Source organism: Egretta garzetta, unplaced genomic scaffold (genome assembly GCF_000687185.1).
Source record: "Egretta garzetta isolate BGI_Z169 unplaced genomic scaffold, ASM68718v1 scaffold405, whole genome shotgun sequence".
Lineage (NCBI taxonomy): Eukaryota > Metazoa > Chordata > Aves > Pelecaniformes > Ardeidae > Egretta > Egretta garzetta.
The window spans coordinates 2464160-2482470 of record NW_009259854.1 but is presented as its reverse complement, the minus strand read 5'-3'; the positions used below and the strand labels follow the sequence as shown (position 1 = coordinate 2482470).

Here is an 18311-nt window from a genome sequence, read left to right as displayed (position 1 = left end):
TAAGCAGAATAATCTGCATCAGGGAAACAATGGTGTTTTTTTCCAGTTAAAATGCTAGTAAAAGATGTCCATCTCTCTTAGTTAAAATAAAGAAATCACTTGTACGTTTTCTATGTATGCCTATATGTTTTATAGTGACTTAAAAAACAGTCAGTACCTTGAATATTTTACTTCTCTTTGGCTGGCGAAAGTTGTTATATATATTATTATCATATATATTACTTTTTGCTCTTAATCTGGGGAGACTGGATGTCCCACATATAAGGTCTCTGTGTCACTTGTCTGGGTTATTAACTCAAAATTTTCTGTTAATCATTCTTGATCTTCTTGGCCAAGCGGAAACATTGCAATTTGAACAATCAAGCCCCTCATTTAAGTACCTGGTAAACAACAGGTACATAAATACATGGCTCACGTAGATCCTGCCATCGCTGTCCTTAGCTGAATTTTTTGTGACACAGATGCACGTAGGTCTGAAACATATGGCGTAGCAGCTGTAAAACCGCATTCAGCTGATTGTTCATTTGGCCAATGCCGAGATTAATTTCTCTCTAATTCCTTTTCTGCTAAGGGAGGAATGCTGGTGATGTCGTGGTGTGTTACTCCTCATCTCTCTCCCTGCAAATACTTATATGCCACAGATGGTTCGTAGACGGAAGGAATGAGAGCGTTTTCTTAGATCCATAAAACATTTAATTCCTCGAATTGAATGTGGAATTATGACATATTTGCCATTTCCAAACTTTAGCTTTGTGCTGAATGCCAGTATTGTAATGGATCAGTCTGGCTGATTCTTAATCTTTTATTCTTACCCAGAATTTCTGATAAAATGTTAAATTGTTGGAATTTTGACTTGTTTACTTTTCCAGTCATTTACTGTGTACGTTCCCAAACTACCTTTGGCCATTCCCCCCCTTCCCCTTGCGCTTGCTTCCCAAACCTGCCTGGGCTGCCTGATGCTTTGGCACAGCTTTTGGATTCTGGCTGGAAGATGAGTGAGCAGGTTTCTTTGAAATTAGTGCAAGTCTGAGGAATGATTTAGGTGACTGCTTTCCTCTTGGAGACTAATAACTGCTCTCTGCATGAGACGTTATACTTTTGGCTCTCCTTCCACCCTGTCCCATAACACAGACATAGAAGTCTCATTGTCTCCGTAGGGAAGACAATGGTGACCAAGGATTACCAGAGGGGAGGTCTGCTCAGCCTACTGAGACTCCTGCGTGGTTTTGGTGAATATCAGCAAATCTTCCAGGGTAGGAGATGGTCCTTAGATCAAGTGAGGGTGGGACTAATTAAGCAGACCACTGGGTCCATAAAAGACTTGAGGTTTGGTATGAAGATTGCACTCAAATTAGGATAGCTCTCGCTTTTTCCAGACTGCTTGGTTTGTTTCCAGGGAGTACATTCCCCGTTGTGTCTAGTTTCTTGTGTCCAATGGCTGCAATCCAAAACAGGTTTATTCTATAATATCGTAAAGTCTGACTCACAGCTCAGTTGGTTCAGCTGAAAAAAAAGAGCACAGAGCAACAAATCAAAAGTCAGATCTCCAGATTTCATAGCAATAGATGGAAGCAGGTGCATGGAAAAGGAACAATCCAGAAGGATGAGAGGAAAAGCGAAGTCAGGGTGTGTTGGGGGGGCTTGGCTCTGTCTTGTGCATATGCTCTTTCATACAGCTGTAACCAATTTTACCCCAGTTTCTAATCCTTCACTGTGATTTCCACAACACACAGCTATAAACAGCTACTTCCTGGCTCATGAGAAGTTTTTCATTAAACGCAATAGACTGCAATAAAATAAAGCGGATTTTTAAATTGTAGGATATAATATAGGAGTTGGGAGGGAGGCTGGGAGGGGAGATTATTGATTTTAGGAAAACTTATGCCACACTGGACAACTCACATCGATTATAGTTGATGGAGCACCTTTAGTTGCAGAGTGTTTATCTTCTGGAATAGAGGACCACGACATTCTGTTTGCAAATAGAGAGAGAGAGTGATCAGGTATCCCCTCCAAGCCAGCCTAGAATGTCTTTCCTTCTCGATCCGCCAAACAAAGCAGGTATTTTGGCAAAGTACTTCAAAGTGTTTATTTTTCTGTGAAGAGAAATGAAAACACACAGACACTACTGAATCAAATGGTGGTGTTCAGCCCTTCTGCTATCCACTTGGTTCTGTGTGTCATTTGGAATATTATTTTGCTGACTCATCTGCACCCTGTGGGATGTAGTGATCCAACATGTGCCCACAGACATAAAACTAGGAGGACTGAAAAATTAGGGAATGTGTTTTCATATAGACATGTATATACGTGCCTAGACACATATTGCTTTTGAAAACATTTGTTGAAATTAGGATAAATGCCAAGGCAAGTCATAAATGTGGATGAAAATTTCTGGAAAAGACTTTATATATACATATATATATGTATATCCCAGACAAAGCCAGTGGCAGATGAGTGATTCCCTTTTAAATCCCCAGTGCTACATCCTTACTAATTGAGATAGAAATTTAAAAAATGCTATTTTGCTATTAAGGGATTGCCCATTTTTTTTCTGAACGACTGATACAGTTTAAATGCAGGAGGTATTTCTGAATTGATGCTTATATATAATTAATTACTTATATGACTGCTGGAAAAGTGATTTAAGTTTTTCTGCTTCCCATATTAATTAAAGCAGAGACACATGTTTTAGACTAAGTGCTCGTCAGACTACAGGTCACCTTCTGTGGGACTAACCTGTCTGGATTACCCAGCCTTCAATAGAGGCAACAGAATCTGGCCAGTTAGGTCTTGTAAAGATCTAAATTCACTGCAATTGTTAATACATTGCAGGAGTGTTTGTTTCCCATAGATATTATACCACCTAATATATTTGTATTTTATAATTATTTTTTCTTTACATTTAATAATACGATATTCAGCAGCTCAGGGCTTACGTTACATACTGACATGTATAAAATCAAGTGCACTGGTGCACTGTTCCCTCAAGCATTTGAAGTCATTCTCTGTTAATGAACTTATAAAACAGAGTCTGAAGTCACTTAATATTGTAACAGAAGTTGATAGTTGTAGCTTATTTTAACAGACAGACACTTACACATGTGCAATCCCATCACAGACAAAAAGGAATTCTTTTCCTACTGGTAGGGTAATAAAGTTCATAGCAGGAAAATCTTTGCTTTTTCTTCATCCTTCTATTTATTTGGAAAGGATTTCTTTGTAACTCAGCCATTGTCCCCAGAACAGATTTAAAATCTCTTCTGTCCCTGTTTTTCTAAAGGGTTTCTTACCCCTAATTTTTATACCTGTATGCAGTTATATCTCTGGAAAATACCTACGTGCTTACACCCCCAATACAGCGCATCTGTCTTTCATAAGGCATTGCTAAGGAGCAAGGGCACTTTTGCAGTCGCAATCATCCCAGCGGTTAGCGTCATATGTCCCTCAAATGAATATGTCTGTCTTGTCAAACTTAGGAGCCTAAAAAGAGAGCTGCAGATCTGAGGCTTACTTACCCACACCGCATGTGGGAAGCCTAAATTTAACTCCTTTCCCCTAGCCTTTTCCCTTCTGCATAAATGCTCTGGAGTGGTGTAATTCTGTGCTGCAAAGGAGAAGGTAAAAAGTGGTGGTTTAAAAAAGGCTTAGAGCAATACAGCCTCAAGAAGAAGAAGTCTCTGGTGAACCCCGCTTGTTTTTATGTGGTCTTGGCCACGAACTGTCATCCTGAAAATGTGATTAATGGCCCTGTAAGTAAAAATGACTGCTTTAAAGGAGAAGCTGCATCTCTGATCCTCCAGGTAGCTGCCCAAGAAAAAGAGGAGACTCTTACTCAAAGAAGGGAAAGTTGAAGAAGGTTTCAGGGATGCTTTTAAGGTGTTAAGGAGAGAGCAGTTCTGACAGAACAGACCTATAAAAATTGAAAACAAATGTTATCATTGCTCTCCTAAAATTTATCCTGTTTACTGCAAAAGTGTTGTTTCTTTTTAACTTTAAAAAAACCCAATGCGCTCATTACTTTCCCAGTTGCATCATGCCACGCTAACCACGTTGGTATGATGGAAGGGCTGTGATGTCACACGCGTGCTGGGCAGGCTGCTGGGCCCACTGGGCACACCTCTTCCTCTGCGGATGAGGAGCTGGGCTATACCAGAAAAGGGCAGCTTTGTGATGATGTATCTGCGCTCCCATCATGGGCTGAGCCACAGCCGGAGGTACTTTGGTAAAGTCATATTTATTAATTCAGACAGTTCTTCCAACGCAGAATCAGCTCGTAGGCCTGGCACTACGGCATTTTTTGACTCAGCGGTGGCTGTAATGCAGACCTGAAGGAAGCGGAGAATAAAGCTTCCTGGTCTAAAAAGCAATCCAGAGCACAGATAGAGACTGGGGCAGTAAGATTCTCCTCCTGGGCTTCCCCCAAATCCACAAGAGACGCAGGAGGCACTGCTGCTGTAGCCAACACGAATGATTCTGTGTTCTGAACAGTTGTATGGGCTGCCCCATTGCAGCCTGGAAGGAGGGAATGCTCAGCCTCTCTCTTTGCTCCTCTGAGGTGCATCTGTGCGAAGGCTGCTGCTGCCGGAGCCGCTAACCACAGTCCAGGTGACAGGCTCTACAAGGAGGCCACAGTCACGTCTCTGCAGCCCGTGCCTTGCTGAAACATGGCTTTATACGCAGCGAAGCATGTCTGCGCTTGCTTGCATCAATGTGCCGGTCTCTTCCCCATGTTCCTGTGCTTGACAGCATCCCTCAGCCCATCTCTGATAGGGCAAAGGAAGGGGAAACAGAGAAAACGTGTTTCCAAAGTTCATGTCTATGGAGAGGGAGGGAAAATCCCTGTGTATGGAGCAGAGTCCTCTCCTGTTGCAGCTGCCTGGTATAGGACACATGTAGTTGCCAAAGAGGCACCTTCTAGCACAGGACAGTGAGAGACTGAGGGGCATGCTGAGATGTAAAAGCAAAGACCACGTTCAGCACTGTATTATGCCATGTAAATAGTTGGAGAGTCACCTTGCCTAGTTGGTTCGCATTTTACCACTATGAGAATGGGGAGAGAGGGGAAGAAATTTCTTGGGTCTTCTGTACATGGAATTTAAAGCATATTTTTTTTAGTTCTTTGTGCTTTTATTTATAGTATAGTTCATACTGGAGGTAAGAACCAAAGATTATGTCTAGTTTCAAATAGAACTTTGAAAAAAGCAGAAAGGTTGAAGTTGTTCTGCACCTGTGAAGGTCTTGACGGACATATCGCGAGCAGCAAGGTAGAATACCATTCCTCTGACAGCCAGAGGTAGGAAAACCATGCCAGTGTCTCCAGAAAGGCCTCTGCAGCTCCTTTGCCAGTGCCCAAGGTGGATTTATAACACAGGAGAGTGCTGCCAGGCGGGGGGGGAACCACCCTGGCTGTTTCCCAGCCAGCCATGTGGGCAAGAGAGGGTCGGTGGTCTCTCCAGGTTGATGCATCCAAAGGGGAATTGAGCCCCAGAGCCCATCAGCTGCCCGGCTGCTGCCCTGTTGGTCCTGCAGCACAGCAGAGCTCTCCCCAGCAGAGACAGCTTTGGGCTTTTTTTCAGCCTGACTCCTGTCCCGAACTGCAGCATCCCCAGCCCTCGCGGGGACTCCTGTGTCTCAAGCTAGCTCCGCTTTGCACAACATCTGAGTCTGCGTTCGGCTCTCTGGTTAAATCCTGGCAGCTCATGCTGATACCAGCAAGGATGTGGTAGAAGAATTCAGCTTTGTGAATGACTATAAATGCATTTGAGTTACATTCAGTGTCAGCACCCTCAAGTAGGGGAAGTGATTAATGGAAGGAGTGACTTTTTCTTGATGAAATAGGCTGCAGGAGTAATATTCTTGTTCTCTTCTTTACCAAGAAAACTGCTGCAGATGGAAAGCGACAGGAGATCATTGTGTTGGACTCAAAACGAAGCAACGCTATTAATATTGGCTTGACTGTGTTACCCCCTCCCCGGACCATCAAGACTGCTATTTTGAACTTTGATGAATATGCCTTAAACAAGGAAGGAATAGAGGTAAGAAAGTAGTTGATTTCTTCAGGTCTGCATCATCAGTGTTACCTTTTTTTTTTCAGTGTTGCACACAGTACAAGCCAGACTTTCCATGGAATAGGGAAAAGGGGATGTATTATATCATGACTGAGAGGTGAGACTCATCAAATCAATGTAATGTGCTCAGAAACATCTATTATTCACCTGAGGTTGGGCATGCTCAGCAAACGTGGATTTCTCTGCTTTGTGTCTAAGTATCAGTAATGACGGTGTTAATTCCTGTCAAGATTTTCAGAGTATTCTCTGTTCCTCTGGAGCTTGACTGAAATATTGTGAGCAGCAAGAATAGGTAGTGAGTTACTAGAGCTGATGCAATTGGTACAGGGTTTAATAAAGTTCATGCCCAGCTAGCTGTTGGAGTCGTTCTAGATTGCATATCTAACGGAAAACAAATACAGTGACTAGTTGTGCTCAAAATAGCATTTCTACATTACCGTTGTGTTTGAAGAAAAGCAGTTGGTATAAAGATTACAGATGATGTAATTTTTACCATTACATGTTTGACTTTGCAGATATTCTTACCAAGATCCAAGATGAGCTCTGTTTATTATTTTTTTTATCAAAACATTTTTCCTCTATGAAGTGTAAAAGAAGCCTGCTGCTCCCCTGGTTTTCTTCATTGTGGTTGTATTGATTTCAGTTTTATTTTTTTTTAATAAGCCCATATCATCTAGTAAGAGTAATCTGCACAACTACAAATCTCAACCAGTGGCTGAGCTGCAGAGGTCATGTCTTGATTCACAGTCACCTTTCAGTGGTTTGGGGCTCTGTTTCATGATTTCCCCATTTCCACCTTCACTGTGATGACTACAGAAGAAAATGGGAAAAGCTGGCTGGAATGGAAACGGAGTTGCCAACAGTTACATGCAAAAGAAATACTTAAGGCAAAAGATTGTTCTAGCTAGAAGGCAAGGCCCGATTTATCCGTACTAGAATATAGTTTCTTCCCCAAACGATATTACTTATTTGGTATATACATACCGTACTCATATTGTGTAGGTGACAAATCAGGCTAAAAAAGTAATTTTTCATGACCCAGCCCATGTACCCACCACTGCAGTTTGCAGTACTAAGCTTGAAAGTGTTGGAGAAGTATTCCTCTAGCCAAGTGCAACTCATAGACCGCCAGTTAGATCTCAGTCCTGTAGGCAGTGTTTCCGTACAAAGTCCAACATAAAATGGCTGATAAAGAAGGACACATCTTTATTGTCTTCCACATAGCATCTCCTTTGAATTGTGTCTTTTTCCGGCACACTCAGCGGAAATTCAGCTGCCCTGCACAGCTCACCCTTTCCAGTGCCAACACTTGTAGCTGGGCTGTCCATCTGCCAACCACCTGTGGTGTCCTCAGTTGTGAGTGCCTTGCAGCACCACACCCTCCTTTGGGTGGCCTTTCCATTAGCTGCCAGAAACCCATAATTTCATTTAAAATATATATGCAGGTAGCTCTCAAATTGAAGAATTCAGAAACCAGGAAATGATACACTGTTGATATACTTGCCCAGTGCTAAAGAAAATGGGATTTCTGAGTTCTGTGACCACAGCTTGAAGCTAAGGATGTGAGTAATACTGCTGTGATCACCCAGGTACTTAAAATCAAGAGAAAGGGAATAAGCTGAATATGAGCAAGCAATCTGCCCAGGGGGCCAAGAAGGCCAACAGCATCCTGGCTTGTATCAGGAATAGTGTGGCCAGCAGGACCAGGGAAGTGATTGTGCCCCTGTACTCAGTGCTGGTGAGGCCGCACCTCGAATACTGTGCTCAGTGATGGGCCCCTCACAACAAGAAAGACGTTGTGTTGCTGGAACATGTCCAGAGGAGAGCCACAAAGCTGGTGAGGGGTCTGGAGCACAAGTCTGATGAGGAGTGGCTGAGGGAACTGGGGTTGTTCTGCCTGGAGAAGAGGAGGCTGTGGGGAGACCTTATCGCCCTCTTATAACTGCCTGACAGGAGGCTGTAGTGAGGTGGGGTCGGCCTCTTCTTCCAGGTAACAAGCGATAGGGTGAGAGGAAATGGCCTCAAGTTGTGCCAGGGCATGTTTAGATTGGATATTAGGGAAAAATTCTTCCCCGGGAGGGTTGTCAAGCATTGGAATGGGCTGCCCAGGGAAGTGGTTGAGTCCCCATCCCTGGAGGTATTTAAAAGACGGGTAGATGTGGTGCTTAGAGACATGGTTTAGTGGTAGATTTGACAGTGTTACGTTAATGGTTGGACTTGTTGATCTTAAAGGTCTTTTCCAACCTTAGTGATTCTATGAATCTATAGAGCAGAGCCCAGGTACTTGGCACTTTGAGGGATGAAGCCTTTATTGGTTGGGAAGGATCATGTTCACAGAGAAAAGAGCTTTTGTTTTTTCTTCAATGTTCCATATTTATTTACTTCTTATCGGGTAGAACCCTGCACTGAATTCAGATTTCCTTTCCCAATCCCCGGTTTACAGACTTTTCTTATAGCACGTTGTTGTAGAGTGAGACAGGCGTTTACAGTGAGATAGACAAATGGATTAAGCTATGCAGAATTGGCCAAGGGGTGCAAAGAGAGATACAGAAATGCATCCTGTGACTCCCACTGTTTTCAGCAGAGCCCTGCCTCAGTTTTCCATACTGCCCCTTTGATCTACAGTGTCAACAAGCTTTGTTTCTCCTCTCTGTATCTATCTGTTCACTGTCTTTATGCCTTAGAGTTAGCTTCGAGGGAAGAGGGGTTGTCTTTTCAGTCTAGATTTTTAGAAAGGTTTCTGGTACATATCTACAGTTCCTAAATATTAGGAAATAATTGGTAGTGATGACAAATGAATCAGTAATAGTGTAAGCATCAGCTTCATTTATATAAAAATGCAGCAAATCAAGCAAATTATTTGCTATATAATATTCTTAATAGCTAATCTATGGGTTGACTGAGGCAGGACTGGTACATAAAAAAAAGTTATGCAATTGGTCGAATTAAAAAACTGCGTCACAGTGGGTACTCAAAAGCCTTTCTGCATAGTTAATTGTCTAGAAGAGATGTCGCAGCTAGTAAGTAGAAGAGAGAGATGCAAGCAGAGCAGGAGAAGAGATGTGATGTGTGCAGTGAGGACATAACTTCCATTGCTAAAACTTCAGGGAAGCTATAATTTAGGATCATCTTCAGCTTTTAGAGGATCCAGCACGGAGCAGGGCACCAACAGGGTATGAAGTCACCTGAGCCACCCGTTGCCTTGGCTGTGAGCTCTGTGCTGTGTCCCTCACTGAGGAGCATCGTCACTGTCATGTGAGTGAGCATGTGGTTTTAGTTCTCCACCTTGGCGGATAAGTTCAGATTAAATGGTATCTTAATACTGACCTCAGCAATTCCTTTAAGGACAGTGGCCTAAAGCAGTGCTGACAGTAGTGCTAGCAATAAGGCAGTGATGCGGTGGGACGCAGGCTACAAGTCTGTGATAATCCAACTCATAATCAATTTCAGTGACCCAGTAAACCCTCCATTACTGGCCGACGTTCTGCTGAATTCTGCTTTGCTTGTGTCATTTAAGTCTTGTTAGTAATCCATACTTTGCTTTTTAACTTCAAATATGTAAGTAAGATAGGAGAAAAAATTCTTCAGGTATTTTAAAACCCTCTATACCTAAGTATGTTGCATATTTTAGGCCATGTGTTTGTAATGGTTAGGTACCCCTGAGCTGTGGAAAAGGGCAGAAAATGGGGCATTGTGCTAGAAAGGCAGAGATAGTCCATTTAGTATGCAGAGCAGGCACTGTCGGAAACGTATTTTCAAAGGAAGGCACGATGTGTGTCTGCAAGCATGCATCAAATCCAGCTAAAAACATTTTTGCCACCTTACATTTGCCAAAGTGGTTGTGTTTTCCTTTCAAAGAAAGCTTGGCATTCATTGTGTTCAAACAACTTGGCGCTCACTGCAGGGTAAAGGACTGCCTGTTTAGCAGGGATGATGGCTTTCTGTGAGCTAACCAAAGGAGGCAAGCTTAAAGTCCTGGCACCTAAGTTTAATGAAGTGGGCACCTGCAAGAACAGAGTCCACCAAACCAGTCCTTGGTGATTGTCTTTGGTAAAGGAAATGAGTGAGTCCCTATGTAAAGTGCTACTCAGTAAGGGAACATGGGTCAAAATGAAATTGCACAAGAGTATGAATAATTTAGCAAAGTAAAATTGGGGTGATGCTGTGAGGAAATTGAAATGGGTGGCTTTGTGCTTTGCAATATAGCTTTGTTGATGCTACACAATATTGCATTGCATTGTTAGTTATAGCCTTCAGTAAAACTATTTCAAATGAAAAAAACCCTCCAGATACACTAGGCCCTCCATACCCACACTTATTATGTACTTTGAAGTCCATGTGTCTGGAGCGGCTAGGTAGCCCGGACATGTAAAAAGGGGTAACAAATGAGGGCCCGTTGTTAAAAAGGCAGATGGTGACATGTATAAACAAAAAGCAACATTTTATTTAAGTTTTTGTTCTGATAGTTGCCACGGTGTGTTGGCATTTGCTGTTTCCAATTTGTTTAGCTAATGGTTTGTAAAAGTCTGATGGGATCTTTCAAATTATGCTAGCTTGCGTGACCTGAAGGAACACTCTTTTCACAAACCTGGACAGAAGAGAGAACAGACTTAATGGTGCCTTGCCGGCTGTACGCCCACAGTCAGCTTATCACTGCCCTAACGAGTTTCAGACTTTATTTAAAGAAAAAAAGCTACACTTTCACTCCTTGCAGCACACCAAAACATCTTCCACAGTGTCTGTGACCAGCAATGGCATGTTCCTGTATTTCAGTAGCAAGCTGAGGAGGTGGAGCGGTCTGACCGAGGCAGCAGCTGTCAGCTCCCCATTTACAGGGCTGGCTGTCAGGCATTTTAGATGTAGTCCCTTCTCAGAATTGGATCATTTTTGGAAGAGTTGAAATAAAATTAGTGCAGGCAGGCTCACTCACTGTGGAGTCCTGACCTCCACACGCTTTTGTATTTTGTTAGAGTTTCTGCAGGTAATGCAAACCACCAGTGTGTCTCCTTAAGAGCTGTCTGGAAAGCTGAAGTGTGGGAGCCTTTTTGGAGCTGAATCACCTGCTGAGGCCTGTCAAATGTCCGATGAAATGCCCACTAATTTGGGTATGCAGCTTACAGATTTGTGGGTCTCGAGCCACAGAAAGCTTTGGACTCAACAACAATGAGATATTTAGTTTACTAATTCTTTTCAGGCTCCTGTTTGCCTGATAAAATCAGCTGAAACCAAATATGAAAGCCCAGGCACCCCTGCAACCTCATCATCATTGAGAAGCCCCATTATCTCTTGAAAGAGATAAATTAAGCCCCTAATTTCCATGGAGGCTCCAGGCAATTCGCAGTATCTGGTTAGATGCTTCTTTGCATCCCACACTGAGGCCCATAACCCTCAGGCATATGGGGGTTATGACTTTTGCCCTGTGAGCCTTCTAAGGCTTTCCTCTTAGAAATTTTTGGACACCATACCTCAGGGTGACTGAGTCCAGAAAATAAACGGTTTGATCCCATCACTGAAAGTTCAAGCAAGTGGCTGGTCCAGCAGTCCAGGAGCAGAATAATTAGGATCCATTATCTCATGTGAGCAGGAACTCCAAAAATTACTTCTTCTTTTCCATGAAGAGACTTGTGCACTGGTTTTCCTCAGAATTTTAGTCTCTGGCCCAAAAACTTGTGTGAGAATGCATGGAGGTGCAATACGTGTATCACACACATTAGAGGATGTGAGCATAGGGTTTGTTGATAACCAAGTCTTCTTTAATCAACCTGAAGAGTTCTGTACTAGGGAGACTGTTTTAAACTAACAAAGCTATTTGTGATTTAATGGTCACATCAAGTGCCAGTAAGCTTCTGCCCTGCTGTGTTTTTATGCTACTTTTACTGTCAGTGATGCTTAAAAAAATAATAATAATAAAAATAATAATAAACTGGCAGATGGTGTACTCATCAGTTTCCAGTGCTGAACAAATGGCTCAAATTAGTCATAGGGTGGAAATCAAGAATAGGAGCATTTTACCACTTACTCAGGGGCACACCAAGGACGATGACGAGCAGGATCAGAATTATTTGTCCAAGCAGATTAGAAGTGCTGATGAGTGAGTCGTTGTTATGGGGGCAGTTGAATCCTGGATGGTGTGAGACCTGCCAGCAGCTCTGGTCCCATCGAGGCGGGGCTTTCAGCAGCAGGGGTGATCCTCAGCGGCTGGCACCACAAGTACAGGCTCTTTTGCTTGGCATTCTCTGTTTCACATACTACAGTATGCAGCACAGCAGCCTTGCAATACTTGGACTCGAATGCTTTTTGTCAGCTCCATCTGGCTTGTGGTGTTTACATAAAGCTCAAGGAGGAGGAGAGTACCCTTGGAAATAAGGCTTACTGTTTCATTGCTCTCTTTAAACAGCCTGAAAGCAGTGCAAAATCCCTGGAGTGAAGGTGGTGCACCGCCACAAAATATTTGTGGGATCCCTGGGTAGCAACCAAAAGCCCCAGTTATTTGTAGGAGGCATTTGAGAATACTGCTGAAGCGTTAGCCTTCAAAAATGCATCAGAAGCGTTTTTACATACTTCACATGGCTACCGCTAAACTCTCCATGTATGGATATTCATATGGTCCTGTTTGCAAGCTGCCCTGGCTCAGCTGAGGGGGTGTTGGCTGCTTCTTCTTGTTGTTGAAGAGAGGAGTAGGCACTAGGAAGCCTGGCTTCTTCAGAGGACACACTGCAAAACACCTCTTCTTATGCGTTTCCGACTCAGTCTCTCTTTTTTATGAACTTTTTTAGATGAGTATTTGTTAAGCACTGAGAAATGCCCTGAAGCAGCTACTTATACATCTCTAGTTCGATGTTAGGTCTGACCTAAGTTACAGATTTCAGCGTGTGTGGGTGGATGGATGGACAGCACATCTCAAAATCAATATACAAACACTATCAATCAGTACAGGTGTACATCAGGGGAAGGAAAAGCACCAGAGTGTATTGAGGGATTTTCCTCCTCTTCTTTTTTCCTTAGGATATTAATTTATTAAGGTAGAAGCTTGCGGTGTCCAAGCAAGGACTCTTTTTAAACTGAAAGGCAGAGCCAACATTAACAGAAATAAATGCTGCTTTATTTGTTTATAGAAGTCAGCATAAGAAGATAGACAGCAATGCAAATGCAGTGGCTGAAATCTAATAAATCCCAGTTCAACAAATTGAACATTATTTGCTTGCTTAACTCTTGTTCTTTGCCTGATTGACCAGAAAAAGTCCCTTGGTGTCCACGCTTAGCTCCAGCCCTGTACAAGGAGCCAGATGAATTATTGGTACTGGAAGGGGGCAGTTGTGCTACTTTGATGAATTGGCTATGTCCAGTGCTGGAAGGAGGCTGTAGTTTGGATTGGCAGGTCTGATAGCTCTTTGGCTGTATTTTTATTATTCTCTCCTCCCCTCCAAAACAGCCTCTTGTCATTATAGAAGGCTACAGCAAAAACATGTCATTCCTCAGATGAATAAACATAAGTTGTGTTGAAAATCTACTGCTCTGTTTTAATGAGAAATTGATCAGCAGGGTAAAGACCTCAACTTATCTGATGCCTTTATGTTGTTTTGCTTTTCTTTTTTATTTTACAATGCATTTATTATGTTAAAAACTAATTAAGGAGCAATACCTTAGAGAGCAATACTTTGAGAAGGAAAGCTGCCACATGTGAACAAGCATGTAAAATCCAAGAATTCAAGGGAAAATACAAATGTTTTGAGCCATCCTGACAGCAGAAACTGAAAATATTGAGATCCTTTTTCATCAATAATTTAGATTTTTCAGATCAGAGGAGAAAAAGGCCATATGTTATGCAATGCATGATACAACTTTAAATTAAATTTGTGTACCTTGGGAAGTTGTCCTCAGTTCAGGTGAAATTTTTGGGAATGCAATAGTTGTCATGTTTCATAAAAACCAAAACAGACTGAACAAAAATAGTAAATTATGAGAACAGCAAGGGACAGGAGTCCTCAAATTATTCCTGTATACCTACAAGTGTACTGGAAGATTCATAAACGTTGAGGCTAAAAGGGGCCTGCTATCTTCTGACCTGCTGTAAGTCACCGGCCAAAAGATTTCACTCATGCTATCCTCACTTCCATACGTAATTCGCAGAAAGGTGGCCAGTTCTGATTTAAAGGTATGAATGCTGAGGAGAGCAGTCCTAACCAGACGCCCTGTCTTTCTTCAGTGTTTGATCCTGTGATTAACCATAGCCACTATGTTAATACAGATGCAGTTTTCCGCTGCAGATGTTCGAGACGGCGCACCTTGTTTTGCTCCCTTCTGCGGTGGGTCAGTGCTTGGTTACTACGTGCTGTCCTAATTTAGCATCCAGTGACTGAGGACTTCTGCCAATGCTGCTGAAAAGTCACCCAGTGTCACAGGAACTCAGGCGAAGTCCAAGTGAAGCTCCTTGCGTGAGCCTGTGCTGCAGGAGCACTTGCCGCAGGAGCATCCCCGTGCCACTTCATCCCAGCCCTTGAGTGCCTCTAAGCCCCACCACTGATGCCTGCCTTTTGTCTCCCTTCACAGAAAATCCTGACCATGATCCCAACCGAGGAGGAGAAGCAAAAGATCCAGGAGGCGCAGCTGGCAAACCCCGATGTCCCCCTGGGCAGTGCCGAGCAGTTCCTCCTCACCCTCTCCTCCATCAGCGAACTCTCTGCCAGGCTCCAGCTCTGGGCTTTCAAGATGGACTACGAGATAGTGGAAAAGGTGAGGGGAAAGCGGGGAGGGGAGGCAGAGGTGGAGACTGTCCCGAGGCTTTGCTTAATCTTTCCCTGACCTTGTTATTATAGGAGTGTATATTTTGAGGAAACAGTAAATGGGTCGCTTTTGTTTCGGTGGCCAACCAGGAAACAGCTAAAATGATCTTTCATGATCTGTTCCTTCTATAAAAGAAAATTAAAGATTATGTCTTCCTTCCTTTAATTAGGCAGTAATGATATTGGAACAAAGAAGAGGGCTAAATCCTTACCACATCTTCTCCAGATGTTGTTATTCAGGAAATTCTTACTTCAGGGCAGTAAGAGTTTTTCTTTGGCTAAAGATTGAATGAGGGCTACAGCCTTACATCATAAAATGAGAGTATTGATCTTGCATCCAGTTGAACTAAGGAAAACACCATCCATTAAAGTTATTTCTGTTTATAACTCTCTTTCAAAGTTATAAACAAAAGATAAGATATCCTTCAGGGGTGCTCTTTTCAGTTCAGTTCCAGACAGTTGTTGCCACCTTCTTCATGGATGGCATTTATTCAGAGAACACTATAATTGGGTTGTCTGTCCTGTGTTATGAATTACAGACAAAAATTTTCCAGGAATCTCAGCAGAGGAACCTTCTTCTAGCTGTGCTTCTGGTGCATACCCCGTGCATTGCTCTTCAGGCAGCTCTCTCCTGTATATATTTATTTTGTATGTGTATCTGTGCAGATATGTGTTTATTAAAAAATCAGTGTAACTTTGTGTGATATGGATTCTGAGAAGTGGGTCATGCTTCTGCAAATGCCTTATGTTTACCTAGCCATGGTTATTTAACAAGTTATACAACAGTGGATTGATTTGCAGATGATACTGTCACGATTACTCAACCTCTGTTTAATTTTCTTAGATTTTAGGAAATGCAATCACACTAATATTCAGGATTTTTTGATGGTGACATTTTAGTCTTAGACATTTACATTTCTGACTTGTAAAACCTAAAATACTTGTATCTGGCCTGAATACTTTTTTGCCAGGCTTTTTTTTTACTCTGGTACAGCTATTTATTCTGCTTTGAAGTTATCACAAAACTAAATTGTTCCTTTCATGTGAGCTGAGTTAGCCGTAGCTGTTAATCTATGTCTATACCTAGAATTTCTAGCTTTCTTTCAATCAAAACCCAAAACTTGAAGCACTGCAAAAAGCTGAAGAAATTCTGATAGTTTTCATGTTGCTGATTCATAATGTTTATGTTACAAAGTTAATGAATTACTGGCTAAAAGCCATGTAGAATGGATGTTAGTATAAAAAGTCTCAAATACATAAATTACTCAAAAAAGCAACAGCTGGAGTGAAGATAGGACCAAGATTTTTGTCCCTGTTGAAAGGTAGATAGGCCTAAGTACAGTACTTACCATAAAATGGTACAGGAAATAACGTACAATAACTCTGATAAAGTAAGAGGATTATGTGATAAGAAGCCTAGCAAACAAGCATAGATATGACAAACAGCTGGGGTCTTAGTTGGGTGAAGAGGAAGATACAGGATCAGACATCAGAGGTACAAGAGAGAGAAAGCTGTTGGGTTTCCACAGTAACAAAAGGTTAAAGTCAGAGTTGAAGTTCCAAGTAACTAATAAACATAAGCGCTATTTAGACTGAGATAAGATACTGTGAGTATATCCAATTAAAAAATGAAGTAGTTTGCATTAATGGTTATAATAATGAGACCCATGATCTGCTAATATTATTCTGTTCTTGAAACTATGTTTTTGCAGAAGATCCACCTGCAAATGCACAAATCCTTTGTGAAACTTAGGTGCCAAATCACTTACCTCCACAGTTTTTGATCATTTTTTTGCCCGGCATTTGCTTGGGTTTTTTAAATCTATTTTTATATCATGTTATTTATCAAGTCACTCATATCTTTTATGCAAGAGATGAATGAGGCTTACTATTATTTCCACAAGGTTGGAAGTTTTAGATGGTACATATCAACAGTGTAAAATACCCAAGTTGTTGATATAAGACTGGGGTTCTTATTCACGAGACTCCTTTGCTAATCAAGCGAGAGCAGAGTTCTGCCTAAGTCGGTCTTAGCTCCATCTCTGACAACCCAAAAGAAAAACATCATTAAATTGTTCAAGAAAAGGGTTAAGTGAGATATTGTTCATGTTTGTAGAAAAGTTTTCCAGGCATAATGAAGTCAGTCATCTTTCTTGGGTTGAATTTAATTAACTAAAGCAAGTCAGAGTACATTTGTAGGGAGCATCCTCAGACTGTGAGGGGCTGAACTGGATGAATGAATATTGATTCTTTGCTCTTTAGAGAAAATAAAAAGGGAAAACCATTTCCAAATGATCTATTTCATAATATGTTCAATGTTTTGAAACATTAACACGTATCTAAGGTACTGCATGCCTACTGAAGGTCATCAGTGGAACAATAATTTTTCTCCGTTTCTTTTGGTATCATATTTTAAAGGCATAGACAAAACAGGTAGAGTTTCAACTTTAAATCTTCATTTTCAGACTTTTGATTGCTCTAAAAAATTATACTGTGTTATTGCTAGTTCTTTGTACTGAACTATTTCTGATGCAGATGCTGTCAAATGTCATTGTCTCAAAGGGAGTTTAAAGGCCTTAGAAAGAGGAACAAAATCTTTAGTTGCCCTAAATCAGATACTTTTTTTCTTAACGTCACTGTGGGCAAATAGGATATTGTTGCTGACAAATTTAAAGGATCATAAATTAATATAAGCAGGTGAAGGAATGAGAAAAGTAGCACAGGTAAAGAAAAGGGCTTGCTTCAGTTTCTTTTCTGAGCAGAAAGATTACTCCTGACTTTAGTCTTCCTGGAGACAGTGTGCTAGAGAAATAAGTGTTCAAAAATTGTACTTCTGAGTAGTGTTTAAACTGTCTGAAAATTTTGAAAAGTGCATCACAGCTTTTTAAGTTTTATGGTGTGATCCTGATACTTTATGTTCTTTTAAAAGGGTATCATAGAGTCATAGAATCATTCGGTTGGAAAAGATCATAGAGTCCAACCATACCTGTCCCTACTAAGCATCTCATCTACCCGTCTTTTAAATACCCTCAGGGATACTTCCCACTCATCTACCCGTCTTTTAAATACCCTCAGGGATGCGGACTCCACAACTTCCCAGGGCAGCCCATTCCAGTGCCTGATAACCCTTTCAGTGAATAATTGTTTCCTAATATCTAATCTAAACATGCCTTGGCACAGCTTGAGGCCATTTCTTCTCGCCCTATCGCTTGTTACTGGGGAGAAGAGACCAACACCCACCTCACTACAGCCTCCTGTCAGGCAGTTGTAGAGGGCAATAAGGTCTCCCCTCAGCCTCCTCTTCTCCAGGCTGAACAACCCCAGTTCCCTCAGCCACTCCTCATAAGACTTGTGCTCCAGACCCTTCACCAGCTTCGTTGCCCTTCTCTGGACATGTTCCAGCAACACAACGTCTTTCTTGTCATGAGGGGCCCAAAACTGAACACAGTATTCGAGG

At 41.9% G+C, this 18311-nt stretch overlaps 1 protein-coding gene across 1 annotated transcript in view; it reads left to right on the top strand.

Annotated features, from left to right (window-relative positions):
- FHOD3 (formin homology 2 domain containing 3) overlaps nt 1–18311 on the top strand; it is a 165987-nt gene that overhangs the window by 105187 nt on the left and 42489 nt on the right. The window contains exons 14-15 of the mRNA XM_035895475.1: nt 5880–6038; nt 14622–14804. Coding sequence (XP_035751368.1) covers nt 5880–6038; nt 14622–14804 — 342 coding nt within the window. The remainder of the gene's footprint in view (nt 1–5879; nt 6039–14621; nt 14805–18311) is intronic.